This window comes from Xiphophorus maculatus, chromosome 11 (assembly GCF_002775205.1).
Source record: "Xiphophorus maculatus strain JP 163 A chromosome 11, X_maculatus-5.0-male, whole genome shotgun sequence".
Classification (NCBI taxonomy): domain Eukaryota; kingdom Metazoa; phylum Chordata; class Actinopteri; order Cyprinodontiformes; family Poeciliidae; genus Xiphophorus; species Xiphophorus maculatus.
In genome coordinates this window covers 3,082,947-3,108,227 of record NC_036453.1, presented here as the reverse complement: position 1 = coordinate 3,108,227, position 25,281 = coordinate 3,082,947, and the positions used below count along the sequence as shown (strand labels likewise).

At 38.5% G+C, this 25,281-nt stretch overlaps 1 protein-coding gene across 2 annotated transcripts; it reads right to left on the bottom strand.

The window, feature by feature from the left end:
• Nucleotides 1-322: 322 nt before the first annotated feature.
• On the bottom strand, nt 323-25,279 carry ift81 (intraflagellar transport 81). 2 transcript variants are annotated; one of them, XM_023342193.1, is made up of 19 exons: nt 25,228-25,279; nt 24,052-24,107; nt 23,863-23,966; nt 22,145-22,325; nt 21,968-22,057; nt 20,958-21,023; nt 20,569-20,679; nt 18,937-19,021; nt 17,563-17,726; nt 17,376-17,471; nt 15,312-15,458; nt 9,179-9,328; nt 6,905-7,033; nt 4,548-4,637; nt 3,787-3,873; nt 3,598-3,669; nt 2,699-2,784; nt 2,418-2,463; nt 323-1,110 (listed from the first exon to the last, which is right to left on the bottom strand). In XM_023342193.1, the coding sequence occupies exons 1-19, from the start codon at nt 25,262-25,264 to the stop codon at nt 928-930; spliced, it is 1,980 nt and encodes a 659-aa protein (XP_023197961.1). In that variant the 5' UTR covers nt 25,265-25,279; the 3' UTR covers nt 323-927. The 2 variants fall into 2 exon arrangements, with proteins under 2 accessions (XP_023197961.1, XP_005802179.1); XM_005802122.3 differs by lacking the exon at nt 25,228-25,279 and having other exon boundaries at nt 24,052-24,501.
• Nucleotides 25,280-25,281: the final 2 nt, after the last annotated feature.

The following is a 25,281-nucleotide window of genomic DNA, read 5'->3' as shown; positions in this document are numbered from 1 at the left end:
GGCGTACATCAGCTGTTATCATGTCTTAATAAGGCGGCAAGAAGTTTCGATGTGGCGGAGCAACAACGGCGTGGCAATGCCCGGCCGCACGCGAATGCACACCTCGTCTGTTGGATTGGAGAGCCTCGAACGCTGTCAGCAGCAGATTAAGTTTCTGTGGCAGGCAGAGTGCAACCCTGAAGCATCCGTGCAGATAGTTGGAGTGCTGTGAACACCGTGAGGCCCTGAAACACTCCAGAGGTTATAGGATTTCTCCAACATTAGTCATAATAGAAGTTGGACAACAAAACATCAGATACTCGATCTCCCCACGTGAGTAAAAACTGTGGAAAGTGGGCAGACTTTTTCAGAACTGCAAACTTTAATGCAATCAAACACATAGAAAACACAGTTAGGAACTAAGGATCGATCATTTGAATGTCGGTCAATGTTACCAACAATTAGAAATGGACAAAGGATTTAACAAGCACAGGAACCTCTTATCCCCCCCAGCGGTCCTGGTGGTCCCAGTGAAATCCAAAACTGGACCCCACAATCCCTGCACATGGTCATGCTTTGTGCTGCCAAAAATAGCTGACCGCTGTCACACCCCAAGTGCACCACTTTGTACGCCGATATGTTTGGACACATTTGACTGGAAGAGTATCCTTAAAGGCGTGTAAAAAGGGATTGACAAAAGAGAAACCCCTTGACCAGAGACGTGTGTCCTTTAAGATGTGGTCATCGCCAGAGGTCAGAGGTCTCAAAATATAAACTGTCAAGTGAAGCTCAACGTCTCCGGTCCAAGACACTCGAGAGAGGGAGAATTAACGCGACCGTTTCTGGAAACAATCAAGTCTTCACAATGTTTTGGCCGTGTTACAGGAGGATGAAGAATGCAAAGTTTCATCTAGCGTAGTAAACAGACAGCGTGGGAGCATCACGTCTTCAGAGAACCAGCCTGTCCTCGCCTCCTTCCTGAATGACCTGACCAATAGAAACCTGGTTCTGAGCCTTTATGAAGCACTGCCTCTTGCACTCCATCAGCTGCTCCAGGTCCCGCCACATCTTCATCTGCTCCATGTTGGCGCTGTGGTTCTCCCTCACGACCTTCTGCTCCTCACGCAACTTCTGAAATACAAAGACACAAGCACAAAAATAAATAAATAAAAGGCATAAAGTGATGCAAATTTAAGGTTTTAAAACCGGTGAGTAGATATTTTTTTCAAAAGTATGTCATATCCAACATATCTTCACACACCTAATTAAACCTTAATAAAGTGTTCTATAATACAACTTGGTTTTTTTTATTGATGTTTTAATGAGAATATGGCTCCAGTGTATCATTTGTCTTCTTTTTCTCCAAAGGTATAAGTGTTTGTTTAAAAAAAATCCACAAATAGATTTTCTCAATTGTAGGTTTGGTCCTTGCACCTTGATTTAAAGAACACCAGCTAAAGTAGGGCTGGTCGATATGGCTTAAAAAATAAAATCTCAGATTTTTATTTCATACCAGATCCGATTTTATTTGATTTTTTTCACTTTCTTTTCTAAAATTTTTTTACAAATGACAGAAAATATTTTCAAAAAGTGGCTTTTGTTCCATTCCCTTCGTCTGTGAGTCGTATGACAGATTTTTAGTGACAAGCTACAATAATTTTCGCTTTTTTACAAGAATATGCTCATGATATTAGCAGAATAAAGACAGTTTCATCAGAAAAACGTCCTAAAATTATAAGAGAAAATTATTTTGATGAGAAAATAAAGAGCTTGTGGAGTTATCAGGATATGATATGACCAAATCATTGCATGTGGTTTTCTTCAAAATAAAGTCATAAATAAATGGCTTCAGAGTCCTGCAATCTGATGCAGATGTATAAGAAGATGAAGCATTTGCTTATCTGTAAGATGGATCTCAAAGGCTAATTTTACAAGATCCTCAGCAGTTTTCATTTTAATTTTGTGTTATTTGTTGTGTTGCAGTTATCGTAAAATTACTACTTTATTCTTGTTATATTATAACTTTGTTCTCATAACTAAAAAAAAAATCATAGCATTGGCGCTAATATTCTATTGTAGTGTTGACCTGAATTCATAGAAGCTGTAAAACACGCTTGTTAAACAAGATGGCCGCCCTGGACGGGCTGATGTCACTCTGAACTATGGAAACCCAAAGAGTGCAGTAATGGAAAAAAAATCCTGATTTTTCAAAAGGTAAATCTTCAAAAATTCTATTAATTGATATAAAATAAAAGGTAAAATTCTAAACATGAAAATATCTGTAGCCTGAATCTGTAAGACTCCGGCTGTGTGAGCTTCCCGTAAACCTTCGTTTCCAATCTGTCAGCCTTCAGTCTGTTTCTGGCAGAATAAGGGAACATTTCCAAGTACAGATCCTCTGCTTCATCTTAGTCAGCGCTTAGATCGTCTCCTCTCACCTTGCCAAGTAATTCCTGTTCTGCAATGTTCTTCATGTACACTTCCCTGCAACAAAGTAGGAAAAAAAACCGGATGGGGTGAAAAAAGTAACTTTTCACCTGGTGATTTTTTGTTTAGAAAAGGTGTGGCACGTCAGCTTATCTTTATTCTGAAAGGTGTGGTAATCTGACTTTCTTCTGTACAGTCAGTAGGAAGTGTCAGCAGATTAATGCTTATGTAATGAGAGTCTTAGGTAAAGAAAAACGGCGAGCAGCTGGCAGGCCAAGACCCACAGGCTCACCTGATGGTCTTCTTCTTCTCCTGTGGATCAGATGACACATAGGCCTTCATCTCTTCAGCAGCGCGCTGAATTTGCATCTCAATGATCTGCAGATGACAGAGATGCAAAGATCACCATTTTAATTGTGGTGTTTGGTAACCAAACACCCACCACCCTTGGTAACCAAACACCCACCACCACAGGTCTCTTGGAAAATGTTCCCGCTGTAGATGGAACAATAACATTTTAATGGGGCAGTATTGTCTATTTTCCAGGCCGTTCTATAGCACAATCAAGTAACTATGTTAACTTCAGTTGTTATAAAAATGCTGTATATACCAAATACGACTTAAAAGAATTTTGACTTTGTAATTTCACACCTTAAAATTGGGCCTCTGTCTCTTTAAAAACTCCTGCTCTTTCTGAAACTCCACCTTCAGGAAGTCAGCACAACATGGCTCCTGTATTAACCCTTTAACAGCATTTTACCAGAGTTTCACTGAGACGCTGGTAAACCAGCTCAGCTGGTGTTTGCTAATTGCTGCTGGCTAGTCTGGAGGAGCTGAGTGGGAGAGTCATGCGGGAGGGCTGCTCTGTGAGGCTGCTCTGAAACTGCAGGTCTGAGGAGGAGCTTTGTTCTTGAAGGCGGAGCTAGGTTCACCCAGGTGTTTTGCACAACTAATAGTTGCCATGGAGATTAAAGAATGCTCAAACATGCATGATAGAATCAAATCAACACTCCAGGTATGTTCATGATGAACGAGTAACATTATACCATGATATAAAGCTAAATCAAATATTGATTTTACATAATAAAAATCTTTTAAATCTTTCTATATTTGTTTAAGGAATAACAAATCCAGTGTGGCAAACAGGTGCTTTTCTTCAGCAATAAACAATTATTTAGCAAAATCACTGGCCTCTGACACAGAGTTGATGTAATGGTATCGGTTTTCTTTCTGGGCCATCTCCTCCCTCAGCGCTTTCACCTCCTGTGATTTGACAAATGAGGACAATTTTCATCATAAGCAAAAAGGACGGAAAACATTTAATACTCTCATCAGCCATAAGAAGCATGAAAAACAAAAGAGAACTAAAATGAACTTTACTTGTTCCAGTTTGGATCTGTTGCTCTCCAAACCAGCAGCACAACTTTCATACTGGGCCTTCTTCTCCTCATACTCCTGATTCAGCTCCTGATGTGAACGCATTCCCATGGATTGGGCAAAAGAAAAGAAGGAGTAAAAACCAAAACAGAACATTACCAACAAGTAAATAGCAGGAAAACCAAGAAGTGCAGAAGTGCAGGATAATGTTTCAGCTGGTATTTTAGCGGTTTCATGTCCAACAGGCTTGAACTAAATCTATTTCTGTCTTCCTGTATTAGCAGACATTAGCCATTAAGATGAAAGAGCAATTCTGGGAACACATGTAGGAAAATCTAATCCTCTACTCCCGCTCAGCAATGTGGGGGGCTGGGGAGGCTTTCCCATTGTGTATGTTATTCAAGGACTATGTAAATCGTCCCTAATGGACTTTATTCAAGATAACACACATTATGAGTTAAACCCCAATTTGTTTGGATGGGACGACGTTAAAATCCCTGCATTTGTTTTTACGTTAATGACAGATTTTGCTCCGAGACATTCCAGTGCACACTAAGAGCGTTAAGTGAAAAATCCTGATGTGTTATGGTTCTGGTATCTTGGTGGGATGAAATTATTACGTCCCATTCATATCCTGTTAGTCACCCAGGGGAGCTGTCAGCGACGGCCTGTTTTAGTTGAAGCTTTTTGTCGGAATCCGTTGCATATAAAGGAGTGACCGAATGGTTACGGCGGCAGAGCCTCGAGGTTTTGCTGACACTCACCGCTCGCCGCTGTCTCAGTGACCTCAGCTCTTTAATAATTGGTGCGAGAGCGGATTTCTTCTCCACAATCATCGAGTTCAACTTCTTCACCTGAAAAACCACGTGGCAACAACGCAGACTGCATTACAGCAGGGAAAAAGTGACAAATCTCAAAGTAAGACATCTTAAAAAATAGGCAAGGAAAGAAGGGAGGGGGGGAAAAGAGCATAACTCAAATTGAAGGCCTTTTAAGACCCTTTAAAGACCGTTATGAATGAAATTTAATTCCTGTAACACGACAGAAACGTGCAAAAGAAAATTGCACAACTTATGTAGTAGTAGTCCGAGCTATTTAGCACAGAATGAGCGTAGCATCGTACGGATTGGCAGCTGAAGTGAGCCAGTGGCGAAGACGAACCACATCCAGCCAACTATCAATAAATTTACACTTAACCATACATGCAAAAAAAAAAACTAGCTAGTAAGGGTATATTAGCAGCTGGTTAGCAGTAGCTTTTACTGCCTCAAGTCACAGAACGCAGTGTGCAGCTCAAACGCTTGCCTGACAGAAAAGTAAACTACATAAAATATTCTAAATTAAATAGTCCTGCCATGACGAAAATGTAAGACCTGTGATTGACGTATTTAAGGTTAACTTACATTTTTCACATGAATTTAAGACATTTCAAAGCCTCAATTTTAGCCTGAATTTAAGACTTTAACGCAGTGCAGACGCCCTGTAGTCGCAAAGCCACGCACTGCCAAATCAACATGTAAAAGGAGGATAATATGTTAATATGTTCAAAATGTTCATTTGTAACAGTCCAAAGAACAAACTTCATAGTTAGATTGTTTTGTTAGCATAGCTACAATCTGATGCTGTGAGTTTCATCTTTGAGTTTGAGCTCTGTTTGTTCACAAATACATCTCAGTAAATTGTAATGATAAATGATTGCTGTTGAGGTTGTATAATGAAACTCTCATAAATCTCTTAGATTTCTCTGAATCTACATTGAAATGCTGTTAGTGGTGCTGAAGGAAGAGAAGCCCCTAAATCAAATTCTTCCAGAAATAATTAGTGAAATGCTCAGTGCAGCAAAGACATTTTCAGTCGACTTATGTTAATAATAATTAAAAAAATTTTTTAAAAAGAAAACCAAGCAACAAAAGATTACTTTAAATCTGAATCAGTCAGTCAGGGTTCTGAATTAATTCGGACTCACTTTAAGAACCAAACACTTCTTCATAACTAAAGAAACTGCTGCTGAAGGTAAGTCCCGTTTCAATTAAAATAGGATTCTAAGTCAGTGTAGAAGCTTTTAATTGTCGATGTCTGTATCCAATGTGAGAAAAACTCCCCTGGTCTACATAAAAGTTGCCATCTAGCTTGTTGTGACAAGTTGAAACGTGCCACGAGTCATGACACGCTTACACAGTGAGCCAGCATGCACCTCTACACCACAGCTCAGAAACTGAAGCAGCCAAATATCCAGTTGTTCATTTTGTTAGGTCAACGTGTGTTACTCGCATGGTACCAATCCTATCTGCACGGTAAAAAAAAGAGAAGGAAAAATATAAAAAGAGTGACGATGATGACGTTGGCTCCAGTCTAGCAGGTTAGAACCGTAGTAATAAAGTGAAACTGCTTATTGTGAGCAAAGCCCTCAGGCAGTACTAGTACCTTTTGAAAATGTTCCTTTCACAATTTTAATCCTGCACAACTTTGTATCACATGATACAACTTCACTATGTTAACATAACATAGTGTAGTTGAGAAAATGTGAACAAGTTCAAAGGGTATGAATACCTTTGTAACTGTGAGTAGGAGAATAAAAGAGGGTTGAAATAAACAATCACCCACATTTACTTCCCCTTCATGTTAGCTATATCGTCTGTTTTAGTCTGGAGAAATGGCAGCCAGAACTCAAAGCTCAAACCTACACGCTAATGATTTTGTTGCACCTCTGATTATCAACAGTAACTGTATCAGACTTTAAAATGTATACGCTGTCCTTAAATTATGATAAAGTATTTGTTTTGAATGACTTTTGATATCAATAAGGCCAAAATGTGAGCTTTTGAGTCTAATGTAATTTAAAATTCCGTTATTTGGTTTAGGGAGGATGTTCTGGGAGTTTATGTGGAAATGTCTCCATTTTAATAAGACAGCTGAGGGTCACTCAAGAGTCCTTTGACAACATTAATGACTTTTTTTCTTCACCAAAGAGTGGAATCTGTACCGTAAAAAGAAACAAAACCAAAAAACCCCCATCATTCTCCAAATAAATAGAGAAGTCTTAGAAGCTGGCAGTCTCCGTCAGTGTCCTCTCTTGTTTTGTGCTATAGTGAGCCAACTGGTTCCCACTAGGCATACTCACCATTTCAGACATGTCATCCAGAGTGCGGCCCTTCTTCTCGTCTAGGTCGCTCTTGATGGCGGAGACCCTCTCCAGCTCCTCCTGAGTGTCGCTGTATCCAGAGATGCCCTTCTGGGCCTCCACGGTTTGCTGCGACACACAGAGTAGGGTAGCATTTTTAAAAAGGTCCTAATAAAATGACTCATATCCTGTATTGTACACAAATGCAGAAGGAACAGTCAGGAAAAGTGTCGCAACAAACAATAACAGATGGAATAATAGATTATTCTATTGATGATTCTGACCATTAACCGGATTTGAAAAAATGGCACATTCTGCAGATTTTTCATTCAACCACTTAAGCCTTTTTATACAATATTAGAAGCAAGTTAAAAAATGCAAATAAACAAATAATTTAATTCATCTTATAAATAAGAAAATAAACATTGTATAAGCTAAAAAGCAATAGCGTAGCATTCCTTTAATATTGATCATTCGTAGCTAAGGATGCTTTGTAGCTAAAAAAATAATTTTAACATCATTTTACAGAATTTGAACAGAGTGAAGCTAAAACTTTGTCACTTGAGGAGATCTGGGTAGAACATATCTACAGACAAGAAAAGATTTTTTTCTCTTAAATGTAAAATGTTTTTATATTTTGTACAGTTTTGCTTAATTACCGATTTGACTCTGTTGTTCTTTTAGCGAGTGGCCTTTTATTGAGTCTGTATGTCCCAGTTAACAATTAATTGATTACAAAATTAGTTGACAATAATTTCAATAATCGATTAATCATGACTAATCGTGACTAATCTGATTAATCGTTTCAGCTCTATGCAACTTCAATACTGAAAAACTAAAATATAGGTTTTTTTAAATACAAAAGTTAAAAACTATTTTTTAAAAAAAGGAAGAACGCCATAATCAAGGGCAATAGAAGGTCATCTGTTACTTAATGTGGTGTCTAATTAAAAAAAGGCTGTGGAATGCAACAAGAATCCAGCTGAGGAAAAAAAAGAAAAAGAAAAGCTAGCCCCTGTAAAGAAGAGGACGTGTTGCCAGCCTGCCATGTGATCAGAAGGGAAAATTTGCTTTAACAAATCCTAATGTGGGATGCAGACAGAGGAGGAGCAGCAGATGCAGCTGTCAGAAATAGCACCTTGGCCTGCGTCAGACAGGCCGTCAACGAGTCAGGTAATCTGACCGCGCGAAGGTGTGAAGCCATTTCCACGAAGCTTCTGTCACTTCACTGTAAAAACAAGCTGCGAATGGAGAGAAAACTGCGCATTTGGAGAAGCACACGGTCTGAATAATGCAAGGCAGAGGGATTGGTTGAGAAGGCTTTTCTGATCTAAAGGATCAAGGAAAGCAGTAGGGAGGACGCCATCTGGCTCTTTAGCATTTTGGCTAATTCAGCTGGTCAAACAAAGCAACAGTTCAAGGTTAGCGCTCAGTACAGAGTCAAAAACAATGAACACATCAAGAGAAAATTATAAGAGAGAATCCAATAATTTCTAATGAATTACAGATTTTTCCAAAGTGTGGGCCATTTCTAAAAGACAAAATATAGGTACTTATTCTCCTTTCTCCTCTTCACATACACATTTTTTATGAAGACCGTTCTAGAATAAGTTTGGCCACCAGTGAGGATGAAACAATCAATTGGATAAACTGTGACTAATCAATTATTGAAATAATCATCAGCTAATTTAGTAATCCATTAATCGTTAACTGGAGCATATAAAATGAAAAAAAGTCATCTGCTGAAAGAACAACATACTCAGAAGCCAAAACTGCACAAAAAGTACAAAACCCTTAATCTGGAAATAGGCTCTACCAAAAACTCCTCAAGTGACAAGATTCAGATTCTGTGAAAAAAAATACATAAAAATGCGGTTATTAAATGGTTAATCTAAAAAATAATCAACAGATCAGCCCTACATTATTGATTCTAAGTTAGGCAGGAAGGCCTGAGTTTTTCACATGTTGATGTTAGTATATATTTTAGCTGCAGATGCATTTTTTTCCTACAAATGATCAAGCATTCACTGAAAGAATGCATGCTATTGTATGTAGGCAACAAATGTTTATTTTCTTACATAAAATAAAGTCATTTAATTATTTGTTTGTTTACATCTTTTGATGGCATTCTTATGTACAAAAAGCCTTAGGTAGTTAAATGTAAAAATCTGTAGAATGTGCCAATTCTTTTAAATCCGAAAAATTGATTAATCGTCAAAACAACCAATAGGGTAATGGATGACCACAGTAATCGTTAGCTGCAGCCGGAGTTACCAGTTTCTGCTGGACGGCGTCGTGTCTCTGTCTGAGTATCTCCTCTGTCCGTTGGAGGACTCCATATTCTGCTCTCAGCTCAGCAATTTCCTGCCTCTTCTTCTTGTAGGTTGTTCCTTTGCTGCGCAATTTTGCCACTAAGCGTTTCAGCTAAACAAAAAAAACAAAAGAAAAAAAAATATAAGAAAAAATGTTAATAATAGTCTTAATGCAATGCAGTACATCAACAACATTTCAAACATTTCAAAACTGTAGAAGAAAAGTACACTTTAAGCAACAACAAATAATGCAGAAGGTTAAATTGTCTCAGAAATTATTGCAATAAATGATAATTTTGTCATTTTGACAACATTTTCAACTAATATTAATAATAACAACAGTAATAATAATAGCGTATTAATGCAAGAACACCCAGTCATGGATAAACACATAAACATTTTATTTTGGAAGAATATTTAACACTGGAACTGGAAAAACAACCAAAACAACAATAATTCAAACGGATTATGAAGTCTCTGCAACTAAAATTGCATTTCAAAATATATTAGGGGACGATTGTTGTTCAACTGGAAATTATCGAGCTCATTTTAATATATTGTGCGGTTAATTAATTTATTGATTATTGTGACAGGCCCAACTGTGACCCTGTAAAACAATGAATATGGCAACAATACCAAAAACATCCACAGTTTGTATGGAAAATACAGGATGAAGTTGACAACAGCTGAGATAGTGAAAGGCCTCAGGAGGAACTGATGCGGGGAGCGAAGGGATTAGAGAACTACAGAGGGGCAGTGGGAGCGAAGGGGATCCGTGTCACGATCCGGAAGTTTACGGTCGGCCGAGGACGGCAAAAAATCTCCATCAAACAAAACAACTTGTTTGGGGTGGATATTCGGTCAATCTCCATGCCGCAGTCTGCCTGGATGCGCTGAAACTCCTCCACAATGAAGAGCAGCTATAAATGACCACAGACACGGGAGAACAGCCCCAGAAATCACAGAATGTGCTTTGAGTCCCGCGGGCATCCATGAAGCCAGAACTCTGTGTGTGTGTGGGTGTGTGTGTGTGTGTGGGTGTGTGTGTGTGTAGGAGGAATGGCCGGCTGCGTGCAGTTGTGCATGCACGTTTTTTCTTTTGCGTATTTTGGGACGTCAAGGGCAGACGCGGGCGGTTAGAGGAGTTAACGCGGCGGACTAATCCAGCATGGCGTCCGCACGACATGGTGTCCCCAAACGCAACAACTGCTGTGAAACCGGACTGCAGCTCAGCCGGTGGTCGTAACTCGGACATGCGGCTCATTCACACCCATGGTGTCCCGTGAAAACACTCACAGGAACGTCTACGCATGCACGCATGTCTCCTGCAGTTTTGCTCTTTTTTGTTTTTTCTTTTTTTGGGCTATTCTTTGTAAAATAGCTCAAGGTCAGTCACTTCTGCTGAACAGCTGTGAATGTCCTGCCACAGATTCTCTGTCGGCATTAGGTCAGGACTTTGACTGGGCCTTTGATCTAGGGTTGGGGAAAAAAATCAATAACAATATGTGTCTTGATAGACACCTGATCAATATCAACACATAATACGTCCGAAAGAATGTTTAATCATTTCACTGAACTCCGAACCCCAACCGCACAGCATCCAGGAGGATGTAGGTAGAGGAAAGGGTTTAGCCGCAACTTCTCACAGCGAGCCACACAGGTGGCATCAACTAAATAACTCACTCTGGTTGCCTAGCAACACACTGTGTGTACAACACTCTGTACACACAGCTGAATCTTGTTAACTAATTAGGTGAATGGTAACAGTTATCGGAGTTAAGGGGCTAAATACAAAGGCACACCACACCTTTCAGATTTTTATTTGTTCTCAATTTTGTACTACTGTACATCAGATTAAAGGGGCGGTATTATGCGTTTTCCAGACATATATTGCCGTTTCACAGCACAATCAAGTAACTATGTTAACCTCAGTTGTTACAAAAATGGTTTAAATATCAAATGTGATTTAAAAGAAATTCAAATTCATAATTTAACTCCTTGAAACTGGGCCTCTGTCTCTTTATAAAGCTCTGCTTTGAAAAACTCATCACAACATGGCTCCTCTGTAAACCATTAAACAATGTTTTTGTTTTTACCAGCTTTGCACTGTGAAGTAGCTCATATGATGATCTCAGCATGCGCAGTTCCAACAGGTGTTTGCTAATTGCTGCTGTCCAGTCAGAAGGAATCAAGGCAAGATCGCAAGTATATTTTTGATGAGGGAGCAACTTTGTAACATGATGTAAAACAACAAAAAAAATGTATTTGACATAATACTGCCTCTTTAAAGAGAAAAAGTTAAGTGTGTGTTTGTAAAGTCAGAAGAGTGTGAAGAAGGCTTTAGCAAACCACTCCACTAATACAGAATAGTATATTTTTGATCAGATTGCATACCTTTCAGGTTCTCCACTTTACTATAAAAAACATTGTGACACAGATTTAAACAGCTGACGATGCATCTGATTTGAGACTAGCTTCCTGTTACAGGGCCAAACATCGCCAAACAGATGCAGCGTTGGCCCTCAGAGGGTCCATGCAGTTGGCTGGAGGAATGCGATGGCACACAGTCGTCAGAATGGAAAATACCTCTGATAAAGTGATCATCTCCCCTACGGCTGATGGCCCAAAATGACACAGCAGTCTGATAAGCAGAATCTGACCAAACATTTTCCACTAACTTCATTCATGCAACGCTTCCAAGGACATCTTTGTCTCTACAAACAGCTTCCACTTGTAGTTCAAGTTAGTTTTAGTCTGTCCATTTCAGTCTACTGACTAAAATATGAACGTGTGTCCTTGCAAAAGTTAGCTGACTTTTTAAAGCTGCAGGAAGTAACTTTTATGGAAACAATATTTTTCACATATTAGTTGTGAAAAAAGGTTAGGTTGTGAAAAAGTTGTGAAAAAGGTTATTCACATATTACTCCTCTGTTTTCTCCCAACGCTAAGTAGAAACAACCAATCAGAGCCAGGAGGCGGGTCTTAACGCTACCAATCACAATCTGTGGCCAGGGGCGCGGTAGAAGGGGAAAAAGTTAGGACAATTCCAAAGGCCCCTGACCGACAGGGGGCCACCATAAATTATTATTTTTTAATTCAAAGAAATAAAAAAAAATGGGGCCCTGTCAATTACAAACTTAATGATATCATGTTTTGTAAATTGTTTTTCAAAGTAAAAAGTAAACGTTACCACCCCCAGACCAAAAAGCACATCCATATTTGTACTGAACCCCCCTGGATCTGCATGAAATGGTTCAAACAAGAACAACTGCTGCAGTTACTAATGCTGCTAAGAAAAAATATAAAGTCAGGTTTTCAAAGAGAGAGAGAGAAAAGACAAGAGTGTCAATTTGGAGCCCAGTTTTTCTCCAAGCATAACCAGCATAACCCCTCTCCTGTCCCAGTGAACAAGGTGAGCTACGTTGTGTTCAGTGACGAGCTAGTTAGCTTCATTCCAGGCAGTGATAGGGTTTTCTCTCACTTTGCCCTTTTTAGAATTACACAACAAAAATATATTTATTACTGACAGAAATTCAAATAATCTTTATAAAATAATTTAAAAAAACCAGCCTCCTGTCTGGACAGTCCTACCTTAGCTTGCATTTAAATTACAGATATCTATTCCCACATAGATAACTATGCAGTTATCTACTGCATAAATAACTGCATAGTTATTTATGCTGCAGTTATATACGTCGCACTTGTCTATAAGCGAAACTTTCGGGAACTTTTGTGACTGACACTTTTTCATAAGCTAAATGTGATTGTGCGGTGAGTAAAAATGATTTTTTACAGACTTTTAAACAATTAGATTCAGTAAACAGCCAAGTATGAAACAGCCAGCTGAAGCCAATGGACCTTACCAAGCTCCGCCCACAACCGACCCACGTGACCGCAAGTCTCACAAACAAAGCCTCCGGTGCGTTGTTTCTATGTAAACATGACTCGATTAGTGCATCATTTCTAGCGGATTTTCACAATATATCAGCTACTACAATGGACAGAGGAACTAACAAGTTCCTGTCATCATCTGGGAGGAGGTTACTGGTTTCTCAGTCACAAGCTGGTTGCAAACCTGAGGCCAGCAGGTGTCAGTCAGTTATGGTAGATCTGAAATTTGGTTTGATGTCAATATGAGAAGCTACAGACTGATAGGAGGAACCAAAGAGCTCTGTAAAGGTAAAGGCAAATCTTCTGAAGTTGGGATGTAATTAATTTAATTTTACATAATTATCGCGGTAGAAGCCATTTGTTTGTTAAAATTTTATGAAATGTATTTGTTCTATTTGATGTTTGTTGTGAATGACCTAAACTCACAAACGAACGAGGTAATTAGTCCAAGGTTTAGAAACTACAGCGGCTGTATTGAGCCACAGCAAAGGTAAACAAAGGTAAAATAACCCGAACAGGTGATCAACTCAAAACCACTCCTACCTTTTTACTCTCTCTCTCTCTTTGTAGTTTAAGCACACCTGTTACCGTGGCAACCGCCTGCCCCCCGCAAGACGAGCAAAGATTAGTTAAAAACATAACATTCAGTCCGTTACGATATCAAGTTTCCAGGCTTGATATTTATTTCTCGATTATTAATCAGCGCTTCCCTGAACACAGCGATGGTTGATTGACTAGCTGTACTTGGTGCTAACGTGGCTAACACGAGTAACAGTTTAGTCCAAAGCCTTTTCTGCTAAAATAAAATCTTTAGTGTATGTCAGATACAGACACATTACATGTTGATCTGTTTAGCTAACGTAAGACTGTGTAGCAGACAGGCTTCAAGGTGTAGAAGTTGTATCAGTTCTGCCATTATGCTGTACTTAGCTAACGGGAAGCTAAGTGTGTTTGTGAGACGGCCACGCACGTGAAAAGCGGCTTTTCACTGGTTGATTCCCATTCTACGTGGTCACGTGCGTGACCGTCTCACAAACACACTTAGCTTCATACTGCAGCTTTAAGAAAAAGCTCTACATTTTCTAGACCATCTAATCTCATTTTTTCTGTCACAAGAGGATTTTTTGCTATGTGGTCAACTTTCCCCTCCTCTTCCTGAGCAGAATAAACATGCTCAAAGTAATTTTTCCACTGATATTTCACTGTTTCTATAACTGATGTGCAACAGTAAATGTTTTACTCTTGCTTTCCTCGTAAAGCCAAGTTTTGAAACTCACCTCTGCAGAAATCACAGTTCTCATCCCGCAGCCACGTACGTGTCAAACGCTGCCCCACTAAAAACCATCAGCATTTCTCCACTAACACAGAACCACGTACGGTCAGCTCTTTAACTGTGCACAAAGACTTTTGGAGATACTTGTCAGGAAAGTTTAAAGGAGACCATGCTAGCAGGCTATGCAACAGGAGGGGTTAGCGCAGGGGTGGGCACTCCTGGTCCTCGAGGGCCGGTGTCCTGCAACTCTTAGATGTCTCCCTGGTCCAACACACCTGAATCCAACAGCTGAATCTCCTCCTAAGTGCAGTCAAGTTCTCCAGAGTCCTGTTAACAACCTCATTATTTGACTCAGGTGTGTTGAAGTAGAGATGCATCTAAAAGTTGCAGGACACCGACCCTCGAGGACCAGGAGTGCCCACCCCTGGGTTAGCGGGTACATCCTCAACATAAAATATAAATAAAGACTAATGTTTCTGTAACCCAGCTCCACTTCACTAGTCAGAAATGACTTGGACAGAAGATTTGTTAGAGTGCAGATAAAGGAAAAAGGCCAACTCTCAGGAAGTTTGTCCAGCACAGTTCCTTGTTCTGGATATTCTCCCTTTTGTGTTCTATTTATGGCTTACATGAGAATGTGGGGGAAGAGTGGGAAAAAAGAAAGGGATAAGTAACGTTTGACAGTGAGCCTGTCTGTGTTTGGATAAGGGCAGAAATAGCCTCTCGAGTTTTCAGTGCTTTACTAATCTTCTTCAACGTACTTTGATAAAGCTGAAAGTGAAATGTCCTTTTCGCCTTTCGGTTTCCGACAGAAACATTCTCAGACGTCCAGCCTGGAAGCATCGATGCGGCTTCGCTGAAACTCGGGAGATGCCCCATCTTTGACTGATTGCGTCACCCTGTGACGGCTGCAACCGACAGAACTGTTTACCTCGTCACCGCGGATGACTTCTTCCCCGTTTGAGCCTTGTCCCTGGCTGCTCCTCTGCTTCAGCTCCCTCTCCGCGGCGGCCAGCTCCTCCCTCGCTTCCTGGAGCTCCTCTGCCTTTGACTCCTTCTTTCGAATGATGATAGAGGCCTACGAGAGACACGTTGCATCAGATAAACAAACATAACACGGAGTTTACATGGAGTCAAACAGAGGTTTTTGTTTAGAGACTTTTCAAACTCTGGGTCAATTTGTCCCCAAACAATCCCTGCATCCAAAAAGGACCCCTAAAAATAATGACAAAAATAAATAAAGTTAATTTTTCCATCGGTCTCCTTGGCAGATAAGTAATTCTAAAATAGACTTTTCAGAAATAGAAAGAGCCTTCTGATGGTGACACTGCGTTCAAGCCTGTCACTCTCTATTGCTGTTGTCAAAACCACCTTTGGGCAGTTAAATAGGTTGCATGATAGCTTATGGTTGACACACAAAAAAAGGATATGGCTAGCTTGTTTTTTTTTATAACCAAAACATGAGCTACTCAGGAAACATGAGCTCAGTGGAAGTAAACACTGATATGGAAACAATCGAATTCTTGAATTTAAGGGAAAGGACAACCTGTGCAGGTCGAGCTGGGAGTAAACCGACTACAAGTGTTGTTTCTAAGAATAATGTTCATCAGGTAAGAAAACACTTTCTGTAGCTTTAGCTTGACTGGACTTTCAGAAAACAACTTCTTGTGAGGAAATTAACCATAGATGAACTGGAAGAGTTCATGTGGTGAAACAGATTATATGTTTGTAGTTAAACACTGGCAATTTATGTGGAGAACAAAATTGAGACCTACACAATCATGTCTATTGAGATCAGAATAACTATACAGGTCAGAGGCTGAGCAGAAATTGCAATATTGGAACCTGAATGTTAATAAAATATAAGTTTTATTAAATATAGTCTCTGTCGTACATTATGTTTTCCTGTTGTGAAAGGAGACTGGCACATAGCGCTTTTAAATCCTTATGAAGGAAACCAGTTTGTTATGTCTCCAAGCTAACAAGAAACATACAAATCAAGCAAAACTGATTCATATTGGTTGATGAAGGGGCAAAATTTACTGTATTGGATATTTTCATTCAGTAACGCTGTACTGACCATGACTGGAGGGAAAACAGGCCTACAATACAAGCTAGCTATAGCATAACACTAAAGGTATAGCATAACACATAAGCTCTAACACTAAAAGAATAGATTAAAGGCACGCTATAGGAAATGAATTTGTTGTGCTGTAACTGAAAAGAATATATTTAATTTTGAAATGATCTGATAGTCGTCACAACACTGAAAACAAAAAGAAACAATGAAATAAACATTATTAGAAATTTTACTAATAACACTGGTCAACAGCCAAAAAATTGTCTGGGTTTTTTTTCAACTGTTTCAGGGTCATTTTGATGAGCTAAATCCAACAATCCCATTGGTTTTACTCAATCAGGTCAACTTTCTGAACTATGGAGCAACATGAGCATCAAAACTCATGACTTGGTCTCACATCTGGATCAGTTTCCTGAGAATCTGGATCAATGCGTGACGAGGAGGAGAGACTCCATCAGGACAGAAAAGAGACATAATGTTCACTTCACATGGACTTACCCTGATCAGTGTTTATTATTCAATTTATAGAAATCCAAGTTTGTAACATTTAATTAATACACTCTGTTAGAAAACAAGTTTTTTTTAAATCCTAAAACCTTTTTTGGGTGAGAAATATTAGTTTAGTCCAAAAATCAGATTTCTCTAAATCAAATTAGAATAAAAACCTGACCTGGTTGAGAAAATTGGATGTCATTTTTGATTCAGTGGTGCAAAAATAGTCCTAATTCAATTAGTCCTGGGTTACAAAAAAATATTCTTTGTATAATATATGAAAAATTTTGAAAGCATATGAATGACTGATATTTGTCGGGAAGAGAACCTTTACAGATGGGATATTTTATAACATTTAACTGTAAAATAACAATCCACTGGAACAAAATAGGCCAAAAATAAAAGACATCTAAAAAAATGCACCTGTTGCCTATAGAGGGTCAGTTTGTCGTCCATGGGGTCATTTCTCATCATCTTCTTCTCAATCAGCTGGTTTATCTGAGAGTCGACTTCTTTAATCTGTCACAGTGAGCGTTAAAGAAAGTTGAGCATTGACTACATCAGCACGTTGAAGCCTCAAAGCCATCAGACATCACATGCAGGTGCAGACCTTGCCCTCCATGTCCTGGAGGTCAGCCTGGCCCATTGCAGGCTCTGACGACACCTTCTGCATGTACTGCACTGTGCGCCGCAGGCCCTCCAGCTCTTTGGGGAGTTTTTCGGTGACCATGTAGGAGTTGATCTTTATTTCTTCCTCAAGTCGCTTCATCAAGCCTGAAAGACACAGAGGTTTGATTTTTAACACTTTAGAGCCTTCACCGCATTTGGTTATTCGTAAAATAAAAGGGCTGCAACAAAACGACTATTTTAGTTATTGATTAATTGTCAGAATAATCGTTAGAATAATCAAAAGATTAATCGATCATTAAAATAATTGTTCAGCTCTACATTATTTTTTGGATATTAATATAATTTGTAATTCTTATACAGTATTAGAAATACAATACAATACTTTGCTTATTCTTTTGTAACACTGCGTTCCAATAAAGTCAAACTCAACTCAGCATTAAAAGATGTGAATAAATAGTTAATTTCCCTTTTAAATGAAGAAAATAAACATGTTATTGCCTAAAATTACATTCCTTTAGTGAACACTTGATCATTTGTAGCATGGGATGCATCTGAAACTAAAACAAATAACTACTATCAACATGTGAAAAACTCAATCCTTTCAGCTTGATTTAACATCAGCACAGGGTACAGCTAACCCATATTTTGGATTAGGGTTGGGGTCAAAGGGCGCTCAACAGGAGTTTTTGTTTTTACTGAATTTGGACCACATGAAGCTAAAGCTATGTTGCGAGAAGAGCTTTGGGTTTTTTTCATTTACAGAGAAAAGTTTTTCTAAATCAAATGCAAAATGTATAATTTTTTTGGTACAATTGTGGCTTAATTATTGCTCTGAGTATATTGCTCTTTCAGCCACTTATAAGTCTGCATATTCCAGTTAACAATTAATCAATTACTAAATTCACTGACAAATGTTTCGTCAATGACAATTGTTTGTAAAGATGCACATGCAGGACTAATGCTAAGCTATTTTAATAAAGCAGCCTGATCTCCGTCTGCAGAGTGCAGGTCAGTTTAGAAACTGAATGTGTAAATCTCTCCCGCCGCTTAAAAAGGCCAGAAAAAGTCAACATAGCAGCCAAATAGGATATATTATAGCATGTCAAATTTCTATATTATCAGAGGATGAATGCATATGTTAGGTTAGAGATTCTGCGACAGACTGACAGACTGTCCAGGGTGTACCCTGCCTCTCGCCCGAAATGTTCGCTGGAGATAGGCACCAGCAGCCCTCCTGACCCCACCAGGGACAAGGGTGTTAGAAAATGGATGGATGGATGTAGTTGAGAGATACCGTCTGTCCTCATACACCCCGCCCAGCTCCCAGAGACGGCGGGATCACAGGGCTACTCACTCTCTGGGTGGGCGTCCGCCGCTGCTTGACGCAGATCCTTCAACTGTTGCTGTAACCTCAGGAGTCTCTGCTCGGCCTGAAACAGCTGATCACACAAAAACAATGAGCAATAGCAACAGGTAGGACGCTGCTGAATGAACTGAATGCATTTTCCCCTTTCAAATTCCGATTAAATCAGTCCACTGCAAAGGCAAAACACAGCAGACTCTCAGATAAACGACATTTTAAATATTATGACTTGCATATAAATCTACTGCATAAGAGAAGAGAGCATGATTGGACCTCTATGATGGGACTATTATAGTTTATTTTACTTTAAGGGAAATATGTCATGTTTTGGAGCCAGATAACCCAAATGTCTTCAGAGAATGAAATAAATCTCAGCTGGCTTTTCCGCTGGTTTCTGAAGCATATATGTAATTTGTAAACAAATTTTTCTGAAGCAAAAAAAAAAAATATTCCCACCCATTCAAACAGGAAGGATACAGATAACAATGTTAATGTTTTATCTGGAAATGCAATCTAAGTATAGATTGGATTAATGTGCGGCTGCTCATTAGACACCCAGTGGAAGTGAACACAAGGACAGACTTTTTCTTGCTTAATATTTTTACTGTTTAAATCACAAAGAAACTGTGGTTGCTGTTTATGAGGACATTTTATCTGGTACGAATTTGATTTTGTCGTTTGTTCTTCGCGTCAAATTGTGAGGAGAACTTTGACTGCAGGGACCCTATTACAAAGGATTCTGATGCTGTCAGAAAATGGTCAGAAACTGCAACATCTAACCTGAAAGTTGGCGGCATTAAATATTGTTGAACTGGAGTCGTTTTCACGCCTGCGGACCACAGAGTGCTTTTAAACCCCTAAGTAGAGTGACAGTTTGTTAAGTCTCCGAGATACCGTGTTCCGTCATCTTTTTTTAGTTACATTTACGAAGGGCTTCTCCAGGACACCACTTACTTAAAAAGAAAAGTGAGATTTATATCACTAAACCGCAAGCACTTTATTGATATCAACTGAGGGTCTTGTGGAATAAACAGGGGAGAAAATAGCAAAAAAATAACATTTGCGATAATACAAGAATCAACTTTGTTTTGTTTTAATTTACAACCAAAAACTGAAATTGATCATGACAGTGACAAATCAAAATTCCTGTCATGACATTTTTCAAAAGAAATGATAAACAATGCACCTCTAACCTCTATCAGGTGTCCACTAAAAAAGGGAGCAGTTCCTTTATACTTGTCACATATAAGCTTAAAAATGTCCTAAATGTACATACATACCTAAAAACGCATTAAAGACACGTGTAGATTTAAGAAGCGGATTAGAAGTGAATTTTTGGCTTAAAGAGAAGTTAAATTAAAAATAAGCAAATTCACTGCTAATAAATTCTCTCTCTCTCTTAACTGAAAGTAACTGATATAAGTTGCTCGGTTTGTAAAACTTGTAAACCTCTGGAATGGACATAGTTTCCGATGATTTAATCTTAAATTAGGCACATTTGTGGTATGTATTATGTTCTTTTAGAGTACAACTACTGAAATAAACTCTATGCTGCACATCTGTGTTGTCCTTTGAAGACATATTTAAAGTGTAGATAAACTTAAAGTGATCTAAAGGCTTCACCTGATTCTTCTGCTCTTGCTTCTGATGAGTGAGTGACTCCTCTCTCTCCTTCTCCACTCGCAGCTGCCTGGCCTGCTCCAACATTCGCTGATGGTTGGACACCGACTCCACCTAGAGGGAGCAGCAAGTTATCGAGGCGACGATGTTCATGACACAAGTCGGCACCTCTGTCAGAGTCAGGTTTCGCCTTCTGGCAAGAGTCCATAAGTGAGACCCGTTAACTCAACACCTGGTTACTTCTCAGACGTGTTGAAGCAGCTGAGCAGCTTGTCAGAAGCCTCTTGAGTCCAATATGGAAGCTGATAATATACCATGTCTGAGGCGATGTTTTCGTTCAGCAATTAATCTAAAGCCTTCCAGACTTTACTAAAGCAAACAGTCTGCCTTACCCTCCTCTTCAGCCTCTCCACACGTTTAAGGAGTTGATCTTTTTCTTCCTCCATGGCATTAATATCCTGTTGTAGCAGAAAAAAAAAAATCATGTCAGTGAATCTACTGAAGCAACCATGAGGTGAATTGATGTCACTGATTCACAGTCTGTTTAAAAGTGTGGACAAGAGTTGAACTTTTTTGTATTTTATATTACAACAGCAAACTTCTATGCGGTAAAACGTTGCTTTACAAAATACCGACTTAGTGGTACTAAACACAAATTCAAGCCACACATTTTGGATTTTTATCTCCAAAGCATTTAAAAGACAGTGCACCTTTTTCCTTCTATTCCATAATTATGTAGGGCTAAAACGATTAATCAGATTAATCGTGATGAATTGATGATTGAAATAATTGTCAACCAATTTAGTAATATATTAATTGTTACCTGGAGTATACAAACTAAAAAAAAGCCATTTGCTTGAAGAACAACACACTCAGAGCAGTAATCAAGCCCAAAACTGTATTTTTTTCCTGGTCCAGATGCATCCTTCACTACAAATGATCAAGTGTTCACTCGAGGAATGCTGAGTTGTTACATTTTAGTCTGTAAAATGTTATGTTTCTTGTTAAAAAAAAATAATTTCATTAATTCTTCAGAAATGTATCTTTAAATGCTTTTCTAATAATGCATAAGAAAAAGACTTACATTAAAAAAATCTGCATAACCATTTTTCTCCGCTTAATTGATGAATCGTCAGAATAATCAACAGAGTAATCGATTACTAAAATAATTGTTAGTCCCAACCTTATATTCATAAGCACTACTTTTTAGTGGGGACATCACATGAGATCCCAACAAAATACATTGACGATTGGGATTGTCGTGTGTCAAAGTTCAACTGGTGTTAATACTTTACATTTAGCAGATAAAAAAAACACTCTTCTTTAACAATTTTTTTCACACAGCACAGCTTAACATCAAGCGCTATTAACAAACTGTCAACATGATCTTTTTTTATTTTACCCTTCTGATTTCCGCCGTGGAGAAGCCCGAACTCCTCAGATGCTCACGCTCCTTATGGTACGTCTTAAATCCTTCCACCAGCTCTTCATACTGTGAACACAGACTGTTTGCTTTAGAACCTTTTGCGTCTACAAACAAAAAATGACATGGCGACTGCTGCGTAGCTTCACAACACACCTGATGATAGGTGTCGTTGATGATATCATCCTGCAAAAACTCAGCGGGCACCTCCAGCTTCACCAGAAAACGGGCCAGGTAAACCCTCTTCTTTAGCTCAGGGACTTTCTGCAGTAACCAGTGGAGGATTGGATGAACCACAGGTTTGCTGCCAGTCACCAGACCCTGTCTGAAGCTGCTTCTGTATAAGGAATGGAAAAGCCTTTCTGCATTAAATCAAAGACAAAACATGAAATAATAAAAACTATGGTCCGAATTCTGTCTATTGTAAAGACGCAAATACAAATGTGCTCAATATATACACGAGTGTGTAACTGTACCATGGATTATGAACAACTAAAGGGGACAAATTGCAAAGGCAGACACGATAAAATAAGATTCTTATTATATCACACGCAAGGAAACGAAAATGTAGAATATGGGTTTGGATTTAATTGACAAAAAAAAAATAGACAAATAAGCACATAAACAACACCTGGTTCCCAATGTTATGGATTCCTGAATTATTCGGGCAATAACAAAATTCTCTAATGTAAAATCATCACAGCAATAAGACATGTTGACAGATTGTGATAAACAATAGTAATTCTAACTTGCTAGAATAATTGTTGGAAAACTTTTTTTTGTTTTGTTTTAGTTCAGTTTTTAGAAGGGCTGGACAATAAATCAATAACAGTTTACATCGCAATGTGATCAATATTCCATATTCTATTTATAGAATATTCACTGAACTCTGATCCAGAACTGCACTGCATTCTGGCACTGATGCAGGCAGAGGAAAGGTTTTAGCTGCACAACTTCTCACAGCGAACTAAGCAAGGTTGGTGGCATCCACTAATTTTCTGACTCCTTGGTTAGAGAGTGAGAGAACTGAGCAGGTGACTTGCGCAGCAGAAGTTACATGTTGCCTCATAACTGCTTCAGAATAAATGATGTGGAGTAAAAACTGGGGATAAAACAGGAAAGTTCACACCACAAACTTGGCAGTATTTCAGATATTAACACACACACACAAAAAATAATAGTTATCAATATCAACTGATATGAAAGGCTTATATTGCGGTTTGTTTTCAGCCATATTGTCGTGCCGTAGTTTTTTTTTTTATAGTACTATTAACATTTTAAGATAACACCAAATGAAAAAAATATAAAAGTGCCTTGCAAAAGGATTCACACCCTTGAACAAACATCTAGGTATTTTCTTGGGGTTTTTACAAAGTAGACCAATAGAAAATGGTGCTTCATTGGAAGGTGGAAGGAAAATGATACAAGATTTTAATTAAAAATGTGTTGTTTTTTATTTAGTCCATTGTGTTAGGACTTTGTAGGACTACTTTTTTTTTTGCAATTGCCTAAACATTTTCCCCAGTCTCATGTTCGTCTACGTAAAAGCAAGTCTTTGCACAAATCGAAATTGAAAATGTTGGGCATCTTCACTCAAGTGAGAGTAGTCTTTAACAATTTGATTGAATTTAATTAGAGCTATATCAGGGTAAAGCTAGTACTAATATATGCCATAGTTTCCAGATGTTTTTTTTGTAAATAAATAAATAAATCTTATCTAAGAACCGCATATTCTTGTATTTACACTTCACAAATTACAAGTTGCAACTTGATAAAAAAAAGTGTTAAGAAGCTCTAGAGGTATGAATAATTTTCCTAGGTGCAAATAATGATTAACGTGGGTGCATTTGATGGATATATGTAACAACACTCACACGTCAGAGAGGTTCCCAGGAGGTTTGTATTTCAGCATCCCCAGCAGTGATGACATCCTCTTCACCGTTTGCTCAGGCATTTCTTCTCGGATATCCATGGCTTGCTACATGAATAATAAGACCAATCAACGGTGTTAAATATAAACAATCAATTCACAAACGGACACAAACATTACACTGCCCATTTACCTTTGGGTCTATTTCAGCCAGAACATCGTTTAAAATCTGTAGTAGCTGCATAGGCTCTAGAGAATCAAACGTGATGAGGTTAAAGTTCTTCCTGAATGGCTCCATGTTCAGTTGTTGAACGATGAATTTCAGCTGTTCGCTCATAGTTGGAGTTTCGATGTGTGTTTCCTAGTTAGACGAGCTCTTCGTATTGTGGATTAGCGAGCTAACCAGCTAAAGCTAACGTAAAAAAAGCCCCCCTGTCGATAACAAAGTTAGCCTAGCTGGCCTGACCGACACTAAAGATTATTTAAAGGGTTTCTGGTAACGTCGGCACCGACTAACAAATCAGACTTTTTATGTCCTTTTCACGCGTTTCCGAATTGCTAAGTCAATAAAAAAAAAGAGCAGAAACTGTTGTCATATACTCCATGGATACCGTACAGGCGTCATGCCTCGGTTGCTAACAGGAAGTGCCATATTGGTTAGTTCAATAAAATTGGGTTTTCTATTATATCTTTGACTTAATACCATAAGCAAAATGTATTTAAAAACATTCATTTATTATTATTATTATTATTATTATTATTATTATTATTATTATTATTATTATTATTATTATTATTATTATTATTCATTCATTCATTTACAAAATATTTATCAAGGCACAGACATAGAATATTTCGAATGTATTTTAGTGCTGAAATTTACACTAAACATCAATATGACCCTGAAGTTAACATCGAAGTCGCAGCTACGTCTCACTATCTTTGACCTTCTTACAACTTGTACTATTAATTCATAGTGAACCCGCTAAGTATTTACCTAAACGTGGTTTGTAATTTCGGAAGCAAAAATTAGGGTAAAAGCTTAAAGCTTTTTCCCCAGGGCCCAGCTTGAATGCTCCAAAATCCAGAAAGCACAAACTTAATAGTGAGTTTGTACTTATTTATACATTTATCTAACTCCCGTTCACTTCTTTTATGACTTTTAGTTTTGTTGTGCTACCCCAAGAGAAAAAGAATCCCCCATTTGTCCACCCCATTGATAACTTTCTGGAGCTCACCTGACTAGACCAATTGAAAGGTTTTTCAGATTCACTGAGCAATGAAATATCCCTTTATTCGAGTGCCAAATTGGATGTCTCTAACCGTACAGCATTTTAAGCGTCGTTTATACATAAACGTGTGTACAAACCATTTCGAGCGTGAAAACGGAGAAGTTGGGATTGCATTTGAACGCAGCAGCTGA